Genomic DNA, 19095 nt, shown 5'->3' with positions numbered 1-19095 from the left:
AATGTCAAAAATGTCCCTTAAGTCTGTCTCTGGACTCCCACAAGAACCTTTTGTGATGCTAACCAAATCGCTTGAAATTAAATTTTCAGTTTCCCATAGGTGGCTTCTAATGGAGTAGTCATCAATTTTTTTCATGCATCCAAACTAAAAGCTTCAGGATATCACTTGTATAACTGCCCATTTTACAGCTGTCACCAAAATCATTGAGACCTATGCTTCAAACACATAACAGGAAAGATACTTTGAAAAAAAAAAAACAAACCCAGAGCAGAGGAATCTGAAAATACACATTGAAAAAAATCTCTAGTCAGTCTTTCCACTCTGTCTCAGTCATCAACTATAAAACCAGTCCTAACACCTATTCATGGAACTTCCTTCCTACAGATTAACAGCTCACCCTGAGCTATGAGCTCCATGCAAAACATGAGGTAATTATTCCTGCCTTCAGTGCTGTATTGAACCAGTTTCTAAAATAATTCTGATACCATGTTTTAAACAGTGATAATAAAACAACATCTGATGTTTACTAAATGAGTACTATTATTCTGCACAGTAAGGCAGTAGCAGTTCTAGGAGTGAGGAAACGCTATGTAACAGCACATTTAAAATTTGTGTCATAATAGGTGAACTCAAGAGGAAATATTAAAATTTCATAAACATTTGACCTTTTCTCTTAACCATTAAAACATAATATTTATATAGTAGATTTGGGCAATTTTGTACTAAACAAAATCTTTACTGGGTATAGTGATCATGATCCCATTACGAGTAACAACAATGCACATTTCAATTTAGACACTTTTTTAAAAGAAAAGTTTCATTAAAAAATTTTCCAGGAATGCCAACATACTTACTCATAAATACTTTTACAAGAAGATGCACTGTAAAATTATTTTTTTAGTAAAAGACAAAGTTTTAGTAGATTATAGAAAAGGATCGCTATATAGCTTACACTAAATAACTTTTTTTCAATGTTCAGACCAATACAGATGGGAATATATACTTACATTCACACTGTATCACATCTAAATTAAACTGCTGAATTGCTCCCATGCTTATTTGTTTTAATTCACTGTCCAGTAGCATCTGCATTAGGGACATTGAAAGATGCTGGCAGGCTGACATGCAAGCTGTCTGGGCCACTTTTCCCTAGTAGAGAAAGCAACAAGTTTTAAAACAGAAACAAATGATACACCACTAAAGAACTGGTCATCTGATTTGATTTTAATATACATTTGAAGTCTTAATGATACAAAATTTAGGTTAGAAGGAGAGAGATCATACTTCCTGTTATTTCTTTGACCTATTAGATTTGTTTCTATTTCATCAGAGAACTAGATTAAATAGGTAAAGCAATTATTGATATTTCTTCCAGCAATCCAACAGTCTTCATGAATACAAGGGCACATCCAAAACAATGACAATTAAAGTTGATGAAGCATATGAACAGCTTTGTGGAGTTATTTAAATATTTTTAACCCATACAGAAAGAAGGCAAGAATGTAATGAAAATCAACATGCTGCATATTTTTAACAATAGCAAATTTTTAAACCTCCCAACTTTATATAAACCAAAATGATTGCAATTGGTTGGGGCATTTCTCATAAGAGCTTGTGCTAATTTTTGGTAGTTTAACTGCTCAGATTCTATTTCAAAGTTTGTTTCTAAATTACTTCAAAAATTCAAGCTTATCCATCATCTCAGGTGCTTAATAAATCAGTGCTGTCAATGATCAACTACTTACAAAATGAAATGTAGCCCTCTGCTGTACAAAATAGAAATAATTTCTCAGTCACAGTCTATCTACCTGGCAATACTGCTCTGTATCATCTACATGTAATTGAGACAATTTTCTCAACATGAGATCAGAAAACAAAACACAAGAGTCAGATATTTACCTGAATAAATTATTTAAAATGTATTATAGAAAAATTTAAAGATAACTAAATGCTACCTTAAAGAAAACCAATTGAGACCAGCTACCAAACCAGATGGCACCATTCTATTCACAGCGCTGCCATCTTTTAAAACAGAGTGATCTTGGATGTCAAATCCAACTATATGAATCTCTGCAGTTCAGTACACTGAAACCACTCCTTTCAACTGATGTGTACATTACAATGATATTGAAACAAAGGTAGCAACACGTTTACACAACAGAAATCATAATAACATAACAGAGCTACTGGAGCACACATCACTATTGTTTTACTTCTATCCATCAGTACAGTGATGTCACCTGCTTCTCTAAAGTAATGGTTCCCCAGCTGTTTTCTGCAAAGTCAGGTTGATCAATTCACTCTCAACTCCCAGAAACACATATAAGTAATGAACAACTATAATGGACAACAGCTCACTGTCCCAAGAAGTTCGGAAAGTTCTGCTCCAGCTTCTGAAGAGCCAGATCTTGTCCTTAATAAGTCAACTTGCTAAGATAATTGAATTTTCATGTGCAGAAAATTTTCGTTACAGAAAGCAAATTTGGCCCCAAATATTTCATGCTTTAAAAATCCATTATTTGTTAAAAGGTAATTAAATGTAGTGAATACAATGGAAAGCCTTCAATTCTCCTCACATTCACATATTAAATGGCTGTTGCTAATTCTTTTTTAGCATTAGGACACCTTGAACTGTAAGGAGCTTTTTATCTAAAATGACATGTCAGTTTCTTAATTGAAAATCTCAGAAAACCAAATAACATATTTAAGCAAAATAGATGAACTGACAACAAAGAATGTAAGAAACAATGCAAGAACAGCATGCTTAAAAGTCTCCCAAACCCAACAGCAATTATACTGGGAGACATGCAGCTCTATTCCCCAAGCAGAACAATATCAATATGAATGGGGGAACAAGAAGAAAAAAAGAATACGCAAAAAAAAAGGAAGGAAAAAGGGAGGTGAGAAGGGGACTAAATGGGCCACAGTTCATGTAATTACAGTGTAGTGCGTTTGAAATACTTAATGGAAATGTCATTTTGATTTAATGGAACAACTAGTGCATCTCTGTTTAATGTACTGCTCCATCAAATCAGCTCCATGTCCTATTTATGCTGCCACTATAATGTAATAAAAGTTCATCCAGATTAATAGGTTGTCATGAAAAATTTTAACATTCAGTTTATTTCATATGGAAACAATGTGTACTCCTCTGTTATCTTAAATAAATGACAGAATTTTATATTTCTAACAAGCATGTGTAGTTAATTGTTACAATCTGGCAAATATCAATAGTACTGGAGCACAAGATAATGGTTACAATACAGAAATGACACAGCTAAAGCCACTCAGACTTCAAATAAGTATCAATACATGTACATTTGATGTTGGTTTTAAAGTTTCATAGAATGGAAACATCCTAACATATAAATTATTTCCAACTATGTAACTTGAACTACAGGCTTATTGTTCAAATGACACATAACAAATACTACAAGTTTACTATACACAGTTGATACTTAAGGAAAATCACTTAATAGTCTCAAATTTAGAGAAAAAATAAATCTATGTAATATCTATCAAAATACTGAATTTTAGCTAAGAGAAATCTGAACTATGCTGTTCTCCTCTTCAAAATTCAGTGCTTCCCAGTTCAAAATACACTGGATGTATGATAACCAGAAAAGAATGAAATTAACATTTGTGTTTCAAAAATAGGATCTAGTTGAAAATTCATCTCCAAATTTACAAGATCTACCATACCATCAATTCCTTGCCAATTTTTCATAAAGCATTTTGAAGAGGAAATATAAGGATTCATGAACATAGCAATAACATTTATTTTTCAGAACTGAACAAATGTCAGTTAATTTTAAAACAGTCTTGATGTTTGTTAATTTTGCTTTTTCAAATCACTATTATTATTTAAGGGAGTGGGGGTGGCCGTGGTTATCTAGCAATTAAATACCTATATTTAACAGCACGCAGAGATTCAGCAGGCTTCTCACATCCGCCCCAGTTGCCTCCCATTTGAGACACCACTATTGTCTCTGCTGTGCCTATGCTAATTGCTCCTATCTACAAAACCTATTCTTCCACTCAATCAGTGTAAAGTTTAGGAAACAAGGACCCTATTCTATACACAAAAACACCTGCTAACAGTGTTAAAGGCAACTGTTTTTTCACCCAGCCTTCACATTTTGCTGAAATACAAGTTTGTAAAAAGAGAAAACCCTTAGACAAACTTCTTATATTTCAAAGGAGCTTGTAAAGAGAATCTGCTGACATATTAAATCCTTTTTTATAGGACCCAAAAGCTTTTCTCCTAAGAACAATTGTACCAAAGAGACATTTGGCTCCTAGGAAATTCCCAAAGGGTCAGCCATATGCATCCTTCCACGGCACCTTCGCGGTGCTGCTTTCTAAAACCCATGCTAGCTGTCTCAAAAGCAGCTTTCATCATTCACTATGGTGTCAGTCAATATGATTTATGGACTGCATTCAACAAAGTCAAAGCATATAGAATGAGAAATATGACTACAATCTGCTAATTTGTTTTGTATTGAGCCACTTAGGAGTCAAAGACCTGATGTCAGGCTGAGACCAGCAACACAATTAACCAGCCAGTGACAGATTCATCCATCCTCCCTGCCAGGCTGTGCCAATCAAAGACAGCATGAAGCAGCAGTTGCAGAAGTCAGTAAGAAAACCCATTCTCTGAGTAGCCTGTGGAGGCTGTTGATTGACAGTTTTTGAATATAGCTGCAGAAAATCACCACCCCTTCACCCTCACTGCAAGCTGTGAAATGAGGCTTTTGCTGCCAATCACAGAAACAATAAAATAACACAAACTGCCATCCTCAGCATAAAAAGAAAATAAAAAACCTTATCCGTTAAATCTAAGATGCTAAGATGAAGAATTAATTCAGCAATATGAAATAACTTAATGTTATTCTTTTTAAAAATGCAAATAAATTATACAAATTTTATCACTCGAGGTTAAAATTCCAACTTTTGAACTATTCATAGAAGTATACTAAAAACATGAATGGAATAGTTAAGAATCAACTTTACTTCCAGTCTCTGCCCCAAACGCTACTGAAACAATTAAAAATACCTAATTGAAAGTAATTTGCAACAGTCTCTTTTCAATGGCCACTCTTTTCCAACTTTGAAAAGGCACATATCTAGAATAAAATATTAGCTAATTCTAAACTTAGATGAAAACCACTTACATATGGACCCACTATAATTTCCAGTTAACTGATCTGAAAATACAAGGTAACATTTTGCCCTAACTCTTCAATATAAAACTAAAAAAGGTAGCTCCTTAATAACAAATTTGATCATCCAATTTATTTCATGAGATTAATGATTGAATAATAGAATTTTAATTTGCTTTTTAATTCAAAGCATCTAATGGCACTATAAACTGCAAGATGAACTTAAAACAGGACATAATCTCCAAAGAGTAAACTCTTGTGAATTCAGAAAAAAGAACCATTTAAAAGTGCATGGCTTTCCAATTATAACCTTCCAAAAGCCACACAGCTTCTGCGTTCTACACTGCTGAAATTCTGCTAGTCCTCCATCATGAAATAACCAGCAACGTGAGACTTACACAGTACTAACAGGAAATATTTCTAACAAAACACAGAGCTCATGACACCTATTGGCTTGACAGTTCACCAGGACACTGAGTATTCAAATGATGGAAACGTTGACTGGAATGAACCACCACTGTCACCTAGTCCAGCCTTCTACTTGGAGCCCTGTTGCCAACATTACTTCAGGTCCACTGACCTTTTTTCCTGTAGACCCTTCAAAGTAACTGAGGATGGGAACTCAGCAGCCCCTTTGTGCAATCTCCTTCAACACTGCACTACTCTCTTCAAGCACACCTTCCCTCAGTATCAAAGCTCCACCTCCCCAGCTTCTACCTGTGACCACAGCCACATCTGAATTTGCCAGCCCAGCCAAGAAGTTTGGCTCTGTCAGTTTTGTATTTTTCTCCAAGGGGTTGTAGGCTGCCACTGGATATCTCCTCAGCCTTCTCTTTAACAGACTAAATACTCCACCTCCATACACCTCCACTTGTGCTCTAGGCACCTAACAACTGCTAAAACAGTTCAGGTTTTAATAATTTTATTAATATTAACCTCATCACTTTCATTATCACAGCAATGCTTATGCCAAATGAAAATAAATTCCTCATATGAAAAAATTACAACCTGAAAATACCAGGGGATAGGAGAATTCTTAAATGCAACTCATCAGCTTCTTAAAAAAATTTTTTAAAGTGTAAATAAAGAACACCAGGACACACATTCCCTTGACCCCAGACCAATGTATCAGAGGAACGATGGAACTTTCACTGATTCTTTATTCAACTCTGTCACTCTATCCTAATTCTGTATGCATGTCTCATAGCTGTATTTTGATACCTGACCTCTCTTTCAAGAGGTCTCAGTCTCTAAATTACCTCATTTGGGATGCAAGGCACACCCCATCAACCTTCTGCAAGGTTTTTAGGACTCCCGCTGTCTGTCCCAGTGTATGAAAGCCCAATGTTAGTCATTAACCTGATCCCTGCATGCATCCACACAAGGTACACAGCAAGTTATCAACAAAACAGAAAGGGTCTTTTTATTAAATGATTAAAAACTGAAGCAATAAGCCTGCAGGCAGTTAATAGTTTTTCTGTTCACATGCTTTTTCTTCATCTTGCATCTACTTACCGACATAGCTGCATGGTCATTGTTGTTATGCTGAGAAGGAAACCAGTAAGGCAATCAAAACAAAAAATTAAGATGTACTGTCAACTTCAAAAAAAAAAAAAGAATAAAAAAATTGGTAGCAATAAAAGATAAGAAAAAGCTTACAAAAAGAACAGTTATAGCTACATAATAGTAATTTTTTTAAAAACCTTTGAACTTATATAATATTTTGATGAAGTGTAACAGAGAGATTATAACTGAAATAATACTAATTTGGCAATAATACGTTTTTCTGTAATAAGGAAGTGTATGCCAAAACATCCAAGTAACAAACTTCAAATGACAAACTGTCCACTGAAATGTGTTTCCAGAAACTTTCCATTAAAAGCAAGAATATACTCCAAAAAACTTAGGTTAAAAAATAAATGCCATGTTTAGCATTACGACTTACAGAGGCTATATGTATATTAACATGCTTTGTTCAAGCAAGACTTTAAATGGCTCAGGACAGAAAGAATCTAAATATAACACAACCCATTAATAAATTTTAACATGTAACTTATGGCAATGTAACTGTAGGGTTGAAGAAAGCTGTTTTCTTTTCCAAAATTGCTTCTTAAGTACAGTAAACACAGAGGAGAAAACTAACATGCAAAACTTGTGAGGGAAAAAAAGCTCTGGAGACACAAGAGATTTCCAATGATTCAACAGAGATATCAGACTCCAACTAACTTATGTCACTTTGTGTGCAGATTCAGTACAGTTCATGGTCCCTGATTTAGAGCTCTAATATTCCAATGAAAATAATACAAATTGCACAAAACAGATATACAATGTAAGATGCATTTTCGAAAAGTTATGCCTACGTTGGTACAGAAGTACTTCAGTACAGCCCCACAGAAAGCACAAAGGGAGACACATCCCTGTGCATTTACACAGCATTATACATACAGCAAAAATAAAACAAGATTTTAATGATAGGAACCCAATAACTGCAACAAAAAAAAAATATTAGAGAACATATCATAACACTTCTACAGGCAGAGTAGTGTTTGAAACAATACCAACGAGAAAGTCAGTGATTCTGGAGTGTGACAACAAAGAACTGTTGTGGCCAGCTAGTGTCCCCAGTCCTAGCCCAGTGCCCTCTAACACAGCTGGGTGTGTGAAGGTGGAAGAGACCTCTCCACTTGTCCCACTCTTTTGCTTACTAGAATTGTGGCCAGTCTGCTAGGAATTTGTTCTTTGACTTCTAATTACAGAAAAGGTTCTGATAAACAGGTTTGAGCAGTGGAATGTTTCTGCCAGCCATACAAAAATTATTATGGAAATGACACTATGACATTAAAGGAATAATTCATTAATGAAAATTAATTCTAAAACTATTCCAAACATTAATCATAGCATGTGGAAAATCTAGCTTAGTTTATCACTCCAAAGCACCTACTATTTTAATGAGTTATAGAATCTGGTTTTGGGCTAATCTTGGAAAATACTTTCACTATAAATCTTCTCTTAACAAAAATAACTTACTAGTACAAATCTAACTAGAACCACCATAGTGTGCACACATTTTCATACAAACTCCACAGCTCACACACAACATTCGCAGGACTGTATGTTTCTATGGCTGGCCAAGCTAGAATAGGGAACGAGATGCAAAGGAAGTAAAAAAATCCTAAGAAACCTCTTGCCACAACAGACTACTTGTCCATACAGTTCTACAAGCTGCCTGTTACCTGATCAGAGTTTGCAATTACAGAGTAACCTCTCTACAGAAATAGCTTTCTCCAAAGGCTGACTTGTACCCCCAGGCACATAATTCTATACCTTTCACACTTCTTAAGTCCTAATGCCACAGCTGCTTCTTTGAATTCCTCTTTACACATTATTCCATTTTGTCTGTGGCTCATTTCTGAACAGCCATTTAGCAACACACATTCATGACAGACTTTGGTACATCCTGCTCTACAAATTTCACATCCCTTCACTGCCACATGCGTACGGCCACTGAGGACCAGTGCCATTTGTTCACACTGCTTTGTATACTAAGTTACAATGAATTACACTATCTAACAAACTTGCTATTCTTTATCAAAAAACGCTCCACTGAGTTGGCACAGAAGCACATGCCTCACATGACACATTCGCATCAGTACCACATGATACATTTTGGGTGGGCTTTGTCTTTGAGTCAGTTAAAAGAACAGGAGACTGAAGGATCACAGTCTCTGTGTAAGATCTGGAAGACAAGATAAGCCTGCTAGCAACTTCAACATCTTGCTGTGCACATAAAGAATTTTTCTTTCAGTCTGAAGCCTCAAAATATTCTATGCATTGAGGACGTGCTCTTTGTAAGCACTGCAGGTGGGCAAAGCACTTAGACATCAGTGTGACTGTAACAACCAAGGCCAAGCTGATAAAAAGCAGATGTGGCTTGAATTACTTACTGAAGTTACTCCAGACCCATCAAGCTATATTATGATATCATAATGATATCATCATAATGGTATCATGATATTTGATGATATCATTATGATGATAAGCCAAACTAGAAATAATCTTTTTTATCTGAAGCAAGGGGAAATCAGACAACAGAATAGAACAATTCATACAGAAGACAGGTTAACAGTACCCCTTTTCCTGGGACAAAATAACACAGGATATATTTAAATAAGAACAAGGATTCAATGAAGCTCTGTCAACTAGAATCAAATAACTTTTATGATCAAAAATATTTAGCTAAAAATCTTGGAGAATACAAGACCTTCATAATCTTATGCACAAATACAGGATTTATACCAATTCTGCATTTTTTGAACCAATGCATATGTGCACAAAACCAAGATGATTAACCAAAAAGGCTCTAGAAAACTGCCTGAGTTCTTACACTGTTCGTGAATTAGTTGTAACAATATTTAGATAAAAGTATTTGAAAGTATTTTCTAAGTATTCTGATGGGTAAGCTCCACCAACATATTAATACACATTTGACAATACTTCTGTCCTGAGAAAAACTTAAAAATACGTTTGTCAGCAGGTGCACAAATCAAAAACCATAACCTTTTGTCCAAACCTTACTGTTTTAAAATAAAATGATGTTCAAATAGTTTGAGATTAAACTTCATTTTGAACACTTACAGGTAAATGAGTAAATACTTGAAACGTGCTTCTCAAAAAGTTAATTAGGTCCATTAAATATCCACTGGCTCTTCCATCTGACTCAGACATTGTCCAATCATAATCAGCAATCTGAATAAATTCATCTATTTTTTGGTTAAGTTTTGTATATATTTCTCCTTCTGCAGCATGCCTTGCATCCTGAAAAAAAAAATTGTGCAATGCTTGTCAGAATTCTAAAATACTATTAAATGCATATAAAATTATATCCATCAACAAAACTGAAGTCTTGTGTTTTCCTTAGATTAAAAAATATTTTATTGAAATTGGTACTTTAATGTCTTAAGAGAGTAAAAATAGCCTGGCTATACTGAAGCAACAAAAACACAGATGAAACTCCCATCGCTACTTTCCTCTAGAAGAAAGCCATCCAAAAAAACCATGGCATTTGAGAAGAGGGTAAATAAGAAAGGCAAAAAGAAAAACTAATAATATTCACATTTATCTGAGCTTAAAGGTGTCCTCAAACTGAGTGTGCCAAATTTAATCTTCAATCAGGCCCTAGGCTGAGAGGCACTTCAGGAGCAAGCAAGAAAGTATGCGGCCCTGCCATAAATAAATATCAAAGTATGATTCCCTAAAAATAGCATTTTTACTGCCAAACCAACTTGAGAAAGCCTGCACTGAACAGCTCTCCAAATCCAACATGCAAGAATCTGGCAACCTGTCATCATGTCAAAAGAGTATGTGGATATCCACAATTTCGTAGATGGCCATGACTAGGACAGTTTCAATTAAAGTCTACATTTAAAGTTTCTGTTAACAATGAAACCTCAGTTGCAACAATTTATAATGATGCGACTTGCAAATACACCTGCCTAGGTTTAGAGCAAAATTGCTTCAAATTTTTTTGTTTGTTCGTTTGTGTTTGGGGTTTTGTTTTTTTGTTTTGTTTTTTTTAATCTAAGTCATTCATGGACTGGTTGTATAACCTTTAACAGTTAAAATGATTTTCTAGCAATGGCAAGACTCGTCCTTCTGATTTTGTCTTGCATTAAAAAAAATATACTGTAGATGTAAAAGCTCATCTCATGGAATGTAAACGTGACCTGCTGCTAATAAAAGGAGATTTTTGACCAGTCTGAAAGAATGGAGGTGACACAATTTGCCACCAGGAGATGAATTTAATAACAGTAGAACATACCAAACTCTGTGAGGGCCCAGTTGGGGAACGGTGAGCAGTTTTTCATTACAATAGAGAGCGGGGAAAAAAGAGGGATTAACAAGAAAAGAATTTTCTACTATAATTGGAGAACGTTGTGCTAACAAGTTCTCCAGGCAAGTAGACAGGAGAGAAACCACACACAAAACTCCTTCTGTTTGTCAGTATTTATCCCGTATTTTTCCAAAGTGTATACATGCTAAACTCACTAAGAACAGACACAGTATTGAATCCCTCCAACAGAACTTAGCTTGTAGGAGTGCTAAACATAACTGTTAAACAGCATAAGCAATCTACAAAAAACATAACACAACTTGCAAATGCACTTATTAAATGAAATTCAAGGATAAAGAATATCTCACCTCCTAATGGAATCAAAGACTACGGCTGTATTAAGTGTTTTTGAATGCACATTTGATTGGTAAAAAGATAATGAATTGTCCTTAGAGGAAAATAGCTACAGATACACAAGACACACATGCACTATGGGTACACAAGCAAATTAGGCACCCTAGACCAAAATTAGTAAAACTGCTGGGAGGGCAGTGGTAACCAAGTATGGTTGCCAGGCCACAACCTTTCTGTCTTGCCTTATGTGCTAAATCCTCAGCAAAACAAGCAGCAGCTAATGGGAGAATCGTTAGCTATCCACTGGAAACATGAGGTGTCTTGCAATGATTCCACCTCGCCCACCTTTTAACAGCTATGCCAGAGGGTATGTTACAGTAGGACAGGCTACATATCGCATCAAGAGATAAAATGAAGTGCAGAAAACAGAACTCTCTCAATAGAATTAATCCTTTTTATTCCATAAATACAAGAAATCACTCTCCTTTGTCTCAGTGTGCATGGAAAAAATGCCAAATACCTAAAGTTCAAGCTGCAGCTGCTGTAGAATCCCTGATGACTTTTGTTTTGCGGTTTAAATTCTAAAAATATCATAGAATAATCTTAGTTCAAACACTAGTTGTTAACACTTCTTTAATACTAATACTTACACCCTTTGAAAATACATCATAAAACAATTCTACTGTAGAATAAAAAATAGATACAAACATTTTAGATTAAGGTAGATGTTTTGCTTGATTCCATTCAGAAAAAGAGAGAAGTTACACAAACTAGAGCTTAATCTATTAAAAGCTTCTGGTGAAGTTAAGCTTTGAGTGCCATTTCACAACTTAATAAAAAATGCACTTGAAAGATAATATTGAGGCCTCTCATGTACTGACATATTGCAGATCATACTAGTAACATAAAAAACTACTCTTTATCTGCTCAGTGTTACAACTGAATGCTTAACAGTTCAGAATTATTTTAGAGACAAAGATGAGAAGACATGCAGCTTTGCTCTCACCCTTCTTGCTTTAAAATGCTTCATTTATGTAACTTTTCAGACAATGGATGAGATAAACCATACCTTAAATGTAGAAAGTCCATAAAGTCTTGCAGTGTGGACAGTCAATTGTGAAATATTTGTAATGTTAGATATAAAATCCTCAAGGTATTTACAGGCTTGCTCCAAGTGTGTTGTGTTTATGATAATTTGAACAAGCTACGAGACAAAAAACACTTGTAAAAATCTTTTTATATTACCTATTGTCATTTAATTTTTTAAATGGTTACTTCTTTCATGAACAATGCTACTAGACATTCATTTCAGTATTTCAGGTTACCACCAATTTCCTGTTAGTTTTCACGTTTGCTTTCAAATACCACTAAGAAGTAATAATGTAGCTTAAATACAAATTACGCCATTTCAAAACCAAAGATCTCAGACACCTACCCAGTGAAGTAAATCCAATTGATAGTTTAGAATTAAAAAAGGGAAAATAAAGGGAAATATATTGCTGAAATATAATCACTAATTTGTGCCATTTGATTGTTTTTTTAAATTACTGCTCCTAAAAAGTCACAACACTGTCTGCAGAATGATGCATTCAAGTACATCCCACTCCACTCTTTTTCATAGAAAGAAAGAGAAACTCAACATTAGTGGTACCAGCTGCTAGACAGAACACACAAATCATACTCTGCATGTAAACAAAAATGTGAACATCTTTGGCTTATTTCCTGCAACTCTCTGTCTATCATAAAAACCACAGAACTCCTTCATTGTCATGTCTCTCAAAAGGCCCGACAAGACCCAACACTGTATTGTTCTTATGGATGTAACAGATATTGATGCTTTTTATATTTATTTTCATTTTTAATTTTAAAACAAACACTACCTGATTTTCTCATACTGTGGTGTCATTATCTGTGTATCTACAATCACAAAAACAGTTTTAGCATGGATTGTTTTAAAATTCATCGTTTTGAATATGTGTTTCAAAACTTACCTCTGTCAAACCTATATGAGGTTTTTTAATTAGGTTCTGTAAACAACTACTTAGAGTTCTTGTAAGCAGCAAATTTGTAGATTTTCTGAGCATATCATCTATTTCTGTTGAACTGAAAAAAAAGGTTTTATAATTATGCTGTACGTAGCAATACTTTGACAGTAATACTTAATTTCTTCCATGCAAAGGGAACTTTTGATGCTAAGAATTCTCTATGTGCATTTAAATTCTGGTTGTTCCAAGTCTTCTGTGATAGAACACCTCTTTCACCTACCAAATTATCCATTAACTGAAGTTCAACACTGAAGAAAAATCTGTTATTTTTAGATTTTGGACGTGTTTATTCACACAGCAGTTCGTAAAGATTAATTTGTGGGTTTTAATGAGTTACTAAGGAGGTCAACATGTGCTCATTAGTACGTGTAAATTATAAACAGTATCAATTAAGAATGTGTGAAAGGGAGTAATTTACATCTTTAACAGTGCAGAAGTGGGTGACAAGGCCACAAATACCTTCCAGATTTCAGATCTCTATTTTATGCAATTAAAACTAAGCTTTTGAAGGCCAGAAGAGGAAAGGAAATGGGTGAATTGTGATGTTTTCCGTCAGAAAAAGGTGGGATAGCAGAGGAAGTGAACATGCAGGCAGCACATTTTGTTGCAGGAGAAATCATTGCTAAACTCAAAGCACTGAGTGGGGAAACACTAGGAAGTAATCAGGGATGCTAAACAGTTACTTCTGAAATGCTCAGCATCAAAGCATACATTTCAATCTTTACATGCTTTGCTAAATAAATTCTCTAGATTATACAAACTGGTCAATACTGTTTAAAGAATCCCAGCAGTGTTTTAAACTGTTCACCACACCAAGCAATGCTCACTGATGCACATATTGTATAGTTATATACATACCCACATGTGTATAAATATGTGCTACAGCCCTGGGAATCATAGGTTAAATATATATGAAGAATTACATACATAAATTATGAAACAAGCCTAGCAAGCAAATACACAAGAAAGTGTATTTTCATTTTAGTATATATTTTTAGGTCACCTGAAAGTTACAAGTTACTTTACAGCCACATTCCTGATAGCTCAAGCTTACCTGCGGTGAAGTGACTCTGAAAACTTAAGGCTTGCATAAATAAATTCCTTCACCTGCATATAAATTTGAGGCACTGACTGAGACATTGGAAGCTTCTTTGGAAAGGACTGCTGAGAAAATAAAAGATAATACTGTCTTACACGTGGAACTGATTCCAACAAGAGCTTGGCACTAAACAATTAGAAAGCCACTTGACATTATCGACATTTTAATCTATCTAAACCTTTTCTGATTTTCATCAAATACAAAGCTGCATATGTTGAGCTGACTTCTGCATCTGTTTAAATAGCTTATAAGCAGAATAGAATTTCATAACGTCTCTAAATTACGATAAAGTTTGGAGAGTTTATGTAACTCAAGATGCCCCTGCAGAAAACCATTTACAAAGATACATCAAAAAAAAGTCACAAACTGCTTTTAATCTGAATGAACAAGATAGAAGTAATTGGGAAAAGAGGTTCAAAAATACAAACTTTTCTTTCTCAAAGAAAGCAATACAAAGAAAGTTTGAGAAGTTCAACACCTCTGCGACTCTCAAAGTATCTTGAGAATGCTTAGACTATTTTTTTAAGCAGTTTGAATTATTTTCAGGAATTTGGATTCACATGTGGGAAATAGTAGTAAGTTTGTAATAATAAAACCATGCTTCTTACTTCGATTTTAAAGCTGATACTGTATTTGGGAGAACAAAAGTGAATAAATTCAATTAAATCTACACAAACTAAATAGGTATTTCTGCACTGAACACATAATTTTTGACATTTACGAAAAATTATTTTTCTGTTTATGACTAATGCATGAGAAAAATAATCAACAACTGGTATCATCCATGAATAATTCAATTTCTCTTTAGAAAAAAAGCATCCATCAACAACAGCCAAAGCTTTGTAGTAATCATACATATATGTATAGCAGATAAAACTCTTTAGTACAAAATAAAAATTTCGGCAGTTTATTAGCAAATTATGCCATGCTAAATAGTATCCAGGGTATAGTATACTTCCAACACTGTAAGGGATTTTCATTCTATTTAACTTATTAACTCATTAACTATTTAACTTATTTTAGTATTATGATGGCTAAGTAAATTAATTTGATGGAGGAATGCATCCAGAAATCACTCTAGAATCTCATTCAAAAATCAGCATAAAAACCTCCTTTAATTTTTCATCTTCATGGCAACACTGCATTAATGACATGCAGCTGTTACAGCTGCTGGCAAATCCCTGCTGAACCACAGAATTCAAATAGCTTTTCACTTTTGCAGGTATCTGTAGCAGATGGATCTTGTATAAAACAGCTTCCCCGTAGAGCAGTGACTCCCACTGTCATGTGGTTCTTAGTGCCCCTCTACAGACTCCACCATGAGCCTCTTATTTCTTCACTGGTACTTCTAAAATCATACCTGAATAGCAGAACAGGTTAATCACCTTTCTGTGAAGGGAATCTGTAGTGAAAGAATGGCTGACACTACAAAAGGACATCCCACTGCAGTGCTGTTACAGCAGAATTATTCACAGTCCCTTCATGTTTATTTTGTCCAACATCCTCAAACACAAATATTTAAATTTAAAAGTGAAATACAGAAATTGTTGTCTCTAACCAATCTCTATTCTACATGCGTTTTTGCAATACAACGGTGTATACTGAGTAATTAAACACAAGTTGCAGCAAAATTTAGCTAAAGACAGATTGCATTATAATTACATAAGGACTTTAGCAATTAAACTCTATTATTAATTTGTTTACAAAACAATGGGTTTCATTACTCACACAAACATCTGAGCAAATGACTCAATCTTTCATTTTCATATTTATTTATGACTAGATAATTACACACAAAGAAGGTGATTTAGCCTCTTAATCGACCTCACTTTTCAAATTTTAATTGTTTTTTAATTATAGAAATCATTACTGTCCCTAGTGTCTTCAATTAGATTTCCACAAACTTTAATAACATAAAAGTTCCCCTTACCTTATCAAGTTCTGGATCTTGAAAAGGAAATTTGCTTATAACAATTCTGTATTCCTCTTCATTTGCTACTGGGATAGGGCTGTAGTTGTCTGCTTCAAAAATATCCCTGGTAAATAAGTGAAGTGAAAAAAATTTGGACATGTAACTTACAGTATTTTCTGGTGTTAAAATGGGTAAATAAATATAAATTTTACCACACTTGGGTCTGAATCTTCAAAAAGTTTTAAGAACTTTACACATCCCAAGTATTTCTGATTGCTTTGGAAATGCTATATATGTTGACTCTTTACAGTATGTCTAATCACAGAGGAAAAAAAACCTCAAGTGTTTTCATATGTGCATAATACAGCAAAGGAACCTTAGAGCAACTGATCCACCCCAGAGTAAACTATAATATAGCTATTGATGAGGAAACCTGCACATTTCCTTCACTAAAGCTGATATTCAGAGTGTCTCACTCTGACACCAGAGCCACATGTGGTCAATGGAGATGACTGAGAGAACTTCAAGCAGGATTTGGCCACAGCACAGTTTGGGCACCCTCTGCACTTCTGTACCAGCCAAATGTCTGTAACAGAAGCACAGGGAACTGGAGAACCTTAAGTGGTCAATTTAATATTAAGGTTTTCCATAATAAAACATTTTACGGCAAACAATTTCTGCACACTGAGACATCACACCCCATCTGCAAATAGGCTTGGAGTACAGTCTCAGGCTGATGTATTCCTGGGTTTAGATTTTATTCCATCGATTTATTCCACCAAGAAATTGGTGGAAAACATACTTCATTAAATAATGAAGACATAGTGCCAAAGTCAGTGGTTTGTCAGGCAAATATGCATATCAACCAACAGTAAACATTAAGACAAACTAAAAATTAGGAACCTAAAGCCCTATTGCAATAATCTGGAATTGTCAGGTTCCTAAAGAAGAGAAATAGATGCCTCTCTCCTGCATGTTTCTCTGATAATGTCCTTATGGAGACCTTCCTTCTTTCCACTAACTATAGAAACACTACTTGATGTATCTTCTTCTAATTAGTAGTTACATGTGATGAATATCTTAGTCCTAGCCAACCTGGAATTCATAGACAACACTTGAGTTAACAAATTCTTTCTGAATTACATCATAAAAACTTGAGCTCAGACAATAACAACAGATGCAATACAAAAGGCACAACTATTTTGATATACTAACCTGAACAATCCAGACCACTTTTTAAGAAGTGTTTCATTGTATTGGTCTCTTATTTCAAATAAAAGATCAAATAGTCGGTTCACAGGAAAACCATAGCCCTAAAGGATGAAAACGAAGAGGGGATAGTTCAAGAGCCAATACACTCAATTCCTATCACAACACTTCAGAAGTGTGAGGTGAGACACATATTCAACCTTATCCCCTCTATAACACAAATTATAGCACTTGAAGCACACTACTACATGTTGATTTACTAAATTTTTACCTAAGTATTTATCCTGTGCATTGGGAAATTTGCCCCATTTCTCCTTATTTGTTAAAAACTGCAAATATACTTGGCAGTGATGTTCACTTAGTCTTTCAGCTAAAGAGTTAATGACAACTGGAATGCTATTTTTTTTTAAGATGAGAAGTAAAGCATTTTTAAAAGAGTGTACACAAATTACAAAACTAATACTACTTTTGCACAGATATGAGTAACTGATACATGCTGGATAGCCCAGAACACATATGTTCAGTTCATAATATTGAAAATTAGGACCTAACGCAAGAAATACATTTTTTTTAATATTACTGGGCAATTTGGAATTTGATTTGTATATATGATTCATGAAAACACAAACAGTGCACTCACCTAAACTTAAAATCTGACTACAAGAATTTCAGTTAAATTAATAATACAGTATGTACCTGCAAAGTATCAGCAAATACTACAATGAGATTCTTCAGTTCCAGAACAAGGTCAGGATCATTGCAATATGACTGAAAGTGAGAAATTCTCGTTTTAGTAAAAGGATTTAACATTTTCAAAGAATACTACCACAGATTAAACTCTCCAGCCTTAGTGAAAAACAATTTAGACATGTTCGCCTTACTTAGTCCAGCTATATAAAAATATTTGTTAAATATTAATATAACTGTCAATGGTGTAAAAGTTTAGAAAAAGTCAACTAAAATATAAGATTCCATAAATACCAGCATGGTGTACTGAGACTGAAAAATCAGCAAATTACATGTATTTTAATGGAACATAAGCACACTTGGCTGAATCAGTATCAGAGACGTTCCACAGGACATTCTTTTGACCACCAAGCCTGGGTCTACCTAATGCTGTGCCACCTCAAACAGTTTTTTCCAGCTGGGAAAAAACTGTCTGGGTAAAGCTTAATAAAATATTTTCTAAACTATTTCAAATTTAAATTGGATGATAAAAAGGTAAAGACATTAAGTTATTTACTAGATGACTGAAACTGAAATTTGATTTTCAGAGGTGTAGAGTTATACAACTAAGGCTTTCACCTCAGCTTCACTATTTGAAATACTGGATAAAGTAAAAAAAATTCTATTATTATAATTTAAAGCTGCATGAGAATATAGTATTGGTTGAAGACAATATACACCTGTTTCACCTTTCTTGAAGTTTTGCTCTTAGTGTATTTCATTAAAAAGAAGGGTTTGGTTTATTTATCTAAACATTA

The 19095-nt window shown here is 34.4% G+C and overlaps 1 protein-coding gene across 11 annotated transcripts in view; it reads right to left on the bottom strand.

Annotated features, from left to right (window-relative positions):
- EXOC6 (exocyst complex component 6) overlaps positions 1–19095 on the bottom strand; it is an 86498-nt gene that overhangs the window by 31260 nt on the left and 36143 nt on the right. For 5 of the 11 annotated variants that reach the window (XR_010081312.1, XM_063405608.1, XM_063405603.1 and 2 more), the window contains exons 12-20: positions 18308–18379; positions 17618–17715; positions 16421–16526; positions 14446–14555; positions 13338–13449; positions 12416–12550; positions 9798–9977; positions 6678–6707; positions 1008–1149 (exon numbers count right to left, since the gene is read on the bottom strand). Coding sequence is in view for 9 of the 11 variants with exons in the window: in XM_063405608.1 (XP_063261678.1) it covers positions 1008–1149; positions 6678–6707; positions 9798–9977; positions 12416–12550; positions 13338–13449; positions 14446–14555; positions 16421–16526; positions 17618–17715; positions 18308–18379 (985 nt within the window). In the remaining 2 variants the exon portion in view is untranslated. Of the gene's footprint in view, positions 1–1007; positions 1150–6677; positions 6762–9797; positions 9978–12415; positions 12551–13337; positions 13450–14445; positions 14556–16420; positions 16527–17617; positions 17716–18307; positions 18380–19095 lie in introns of those variants that run through there. The other 6 variants (XM_063405609.1, XM_063405604.1, XM_063405605.1 and 3 more) reach the window with 4 other exon arrangements.

Source organism: Prinia subflava, chromosome 9 (assembly GCF_021018805.1).
Source record: "Prinia subflava isolate CZ2003 ecotype Zambia chromosome 9, Cam_Psub_1.2, whole genome shotgun sequence".
Classification (NCBI taxonomy): Eukaryota; Metazoa; Chordata; class Aves; order Passeriformes; family Cisticolidae; genus Prinia; species Prinia subflava.
This window is presented reverse-complemented; position numbering and strand designations above follow the sequence as displayed.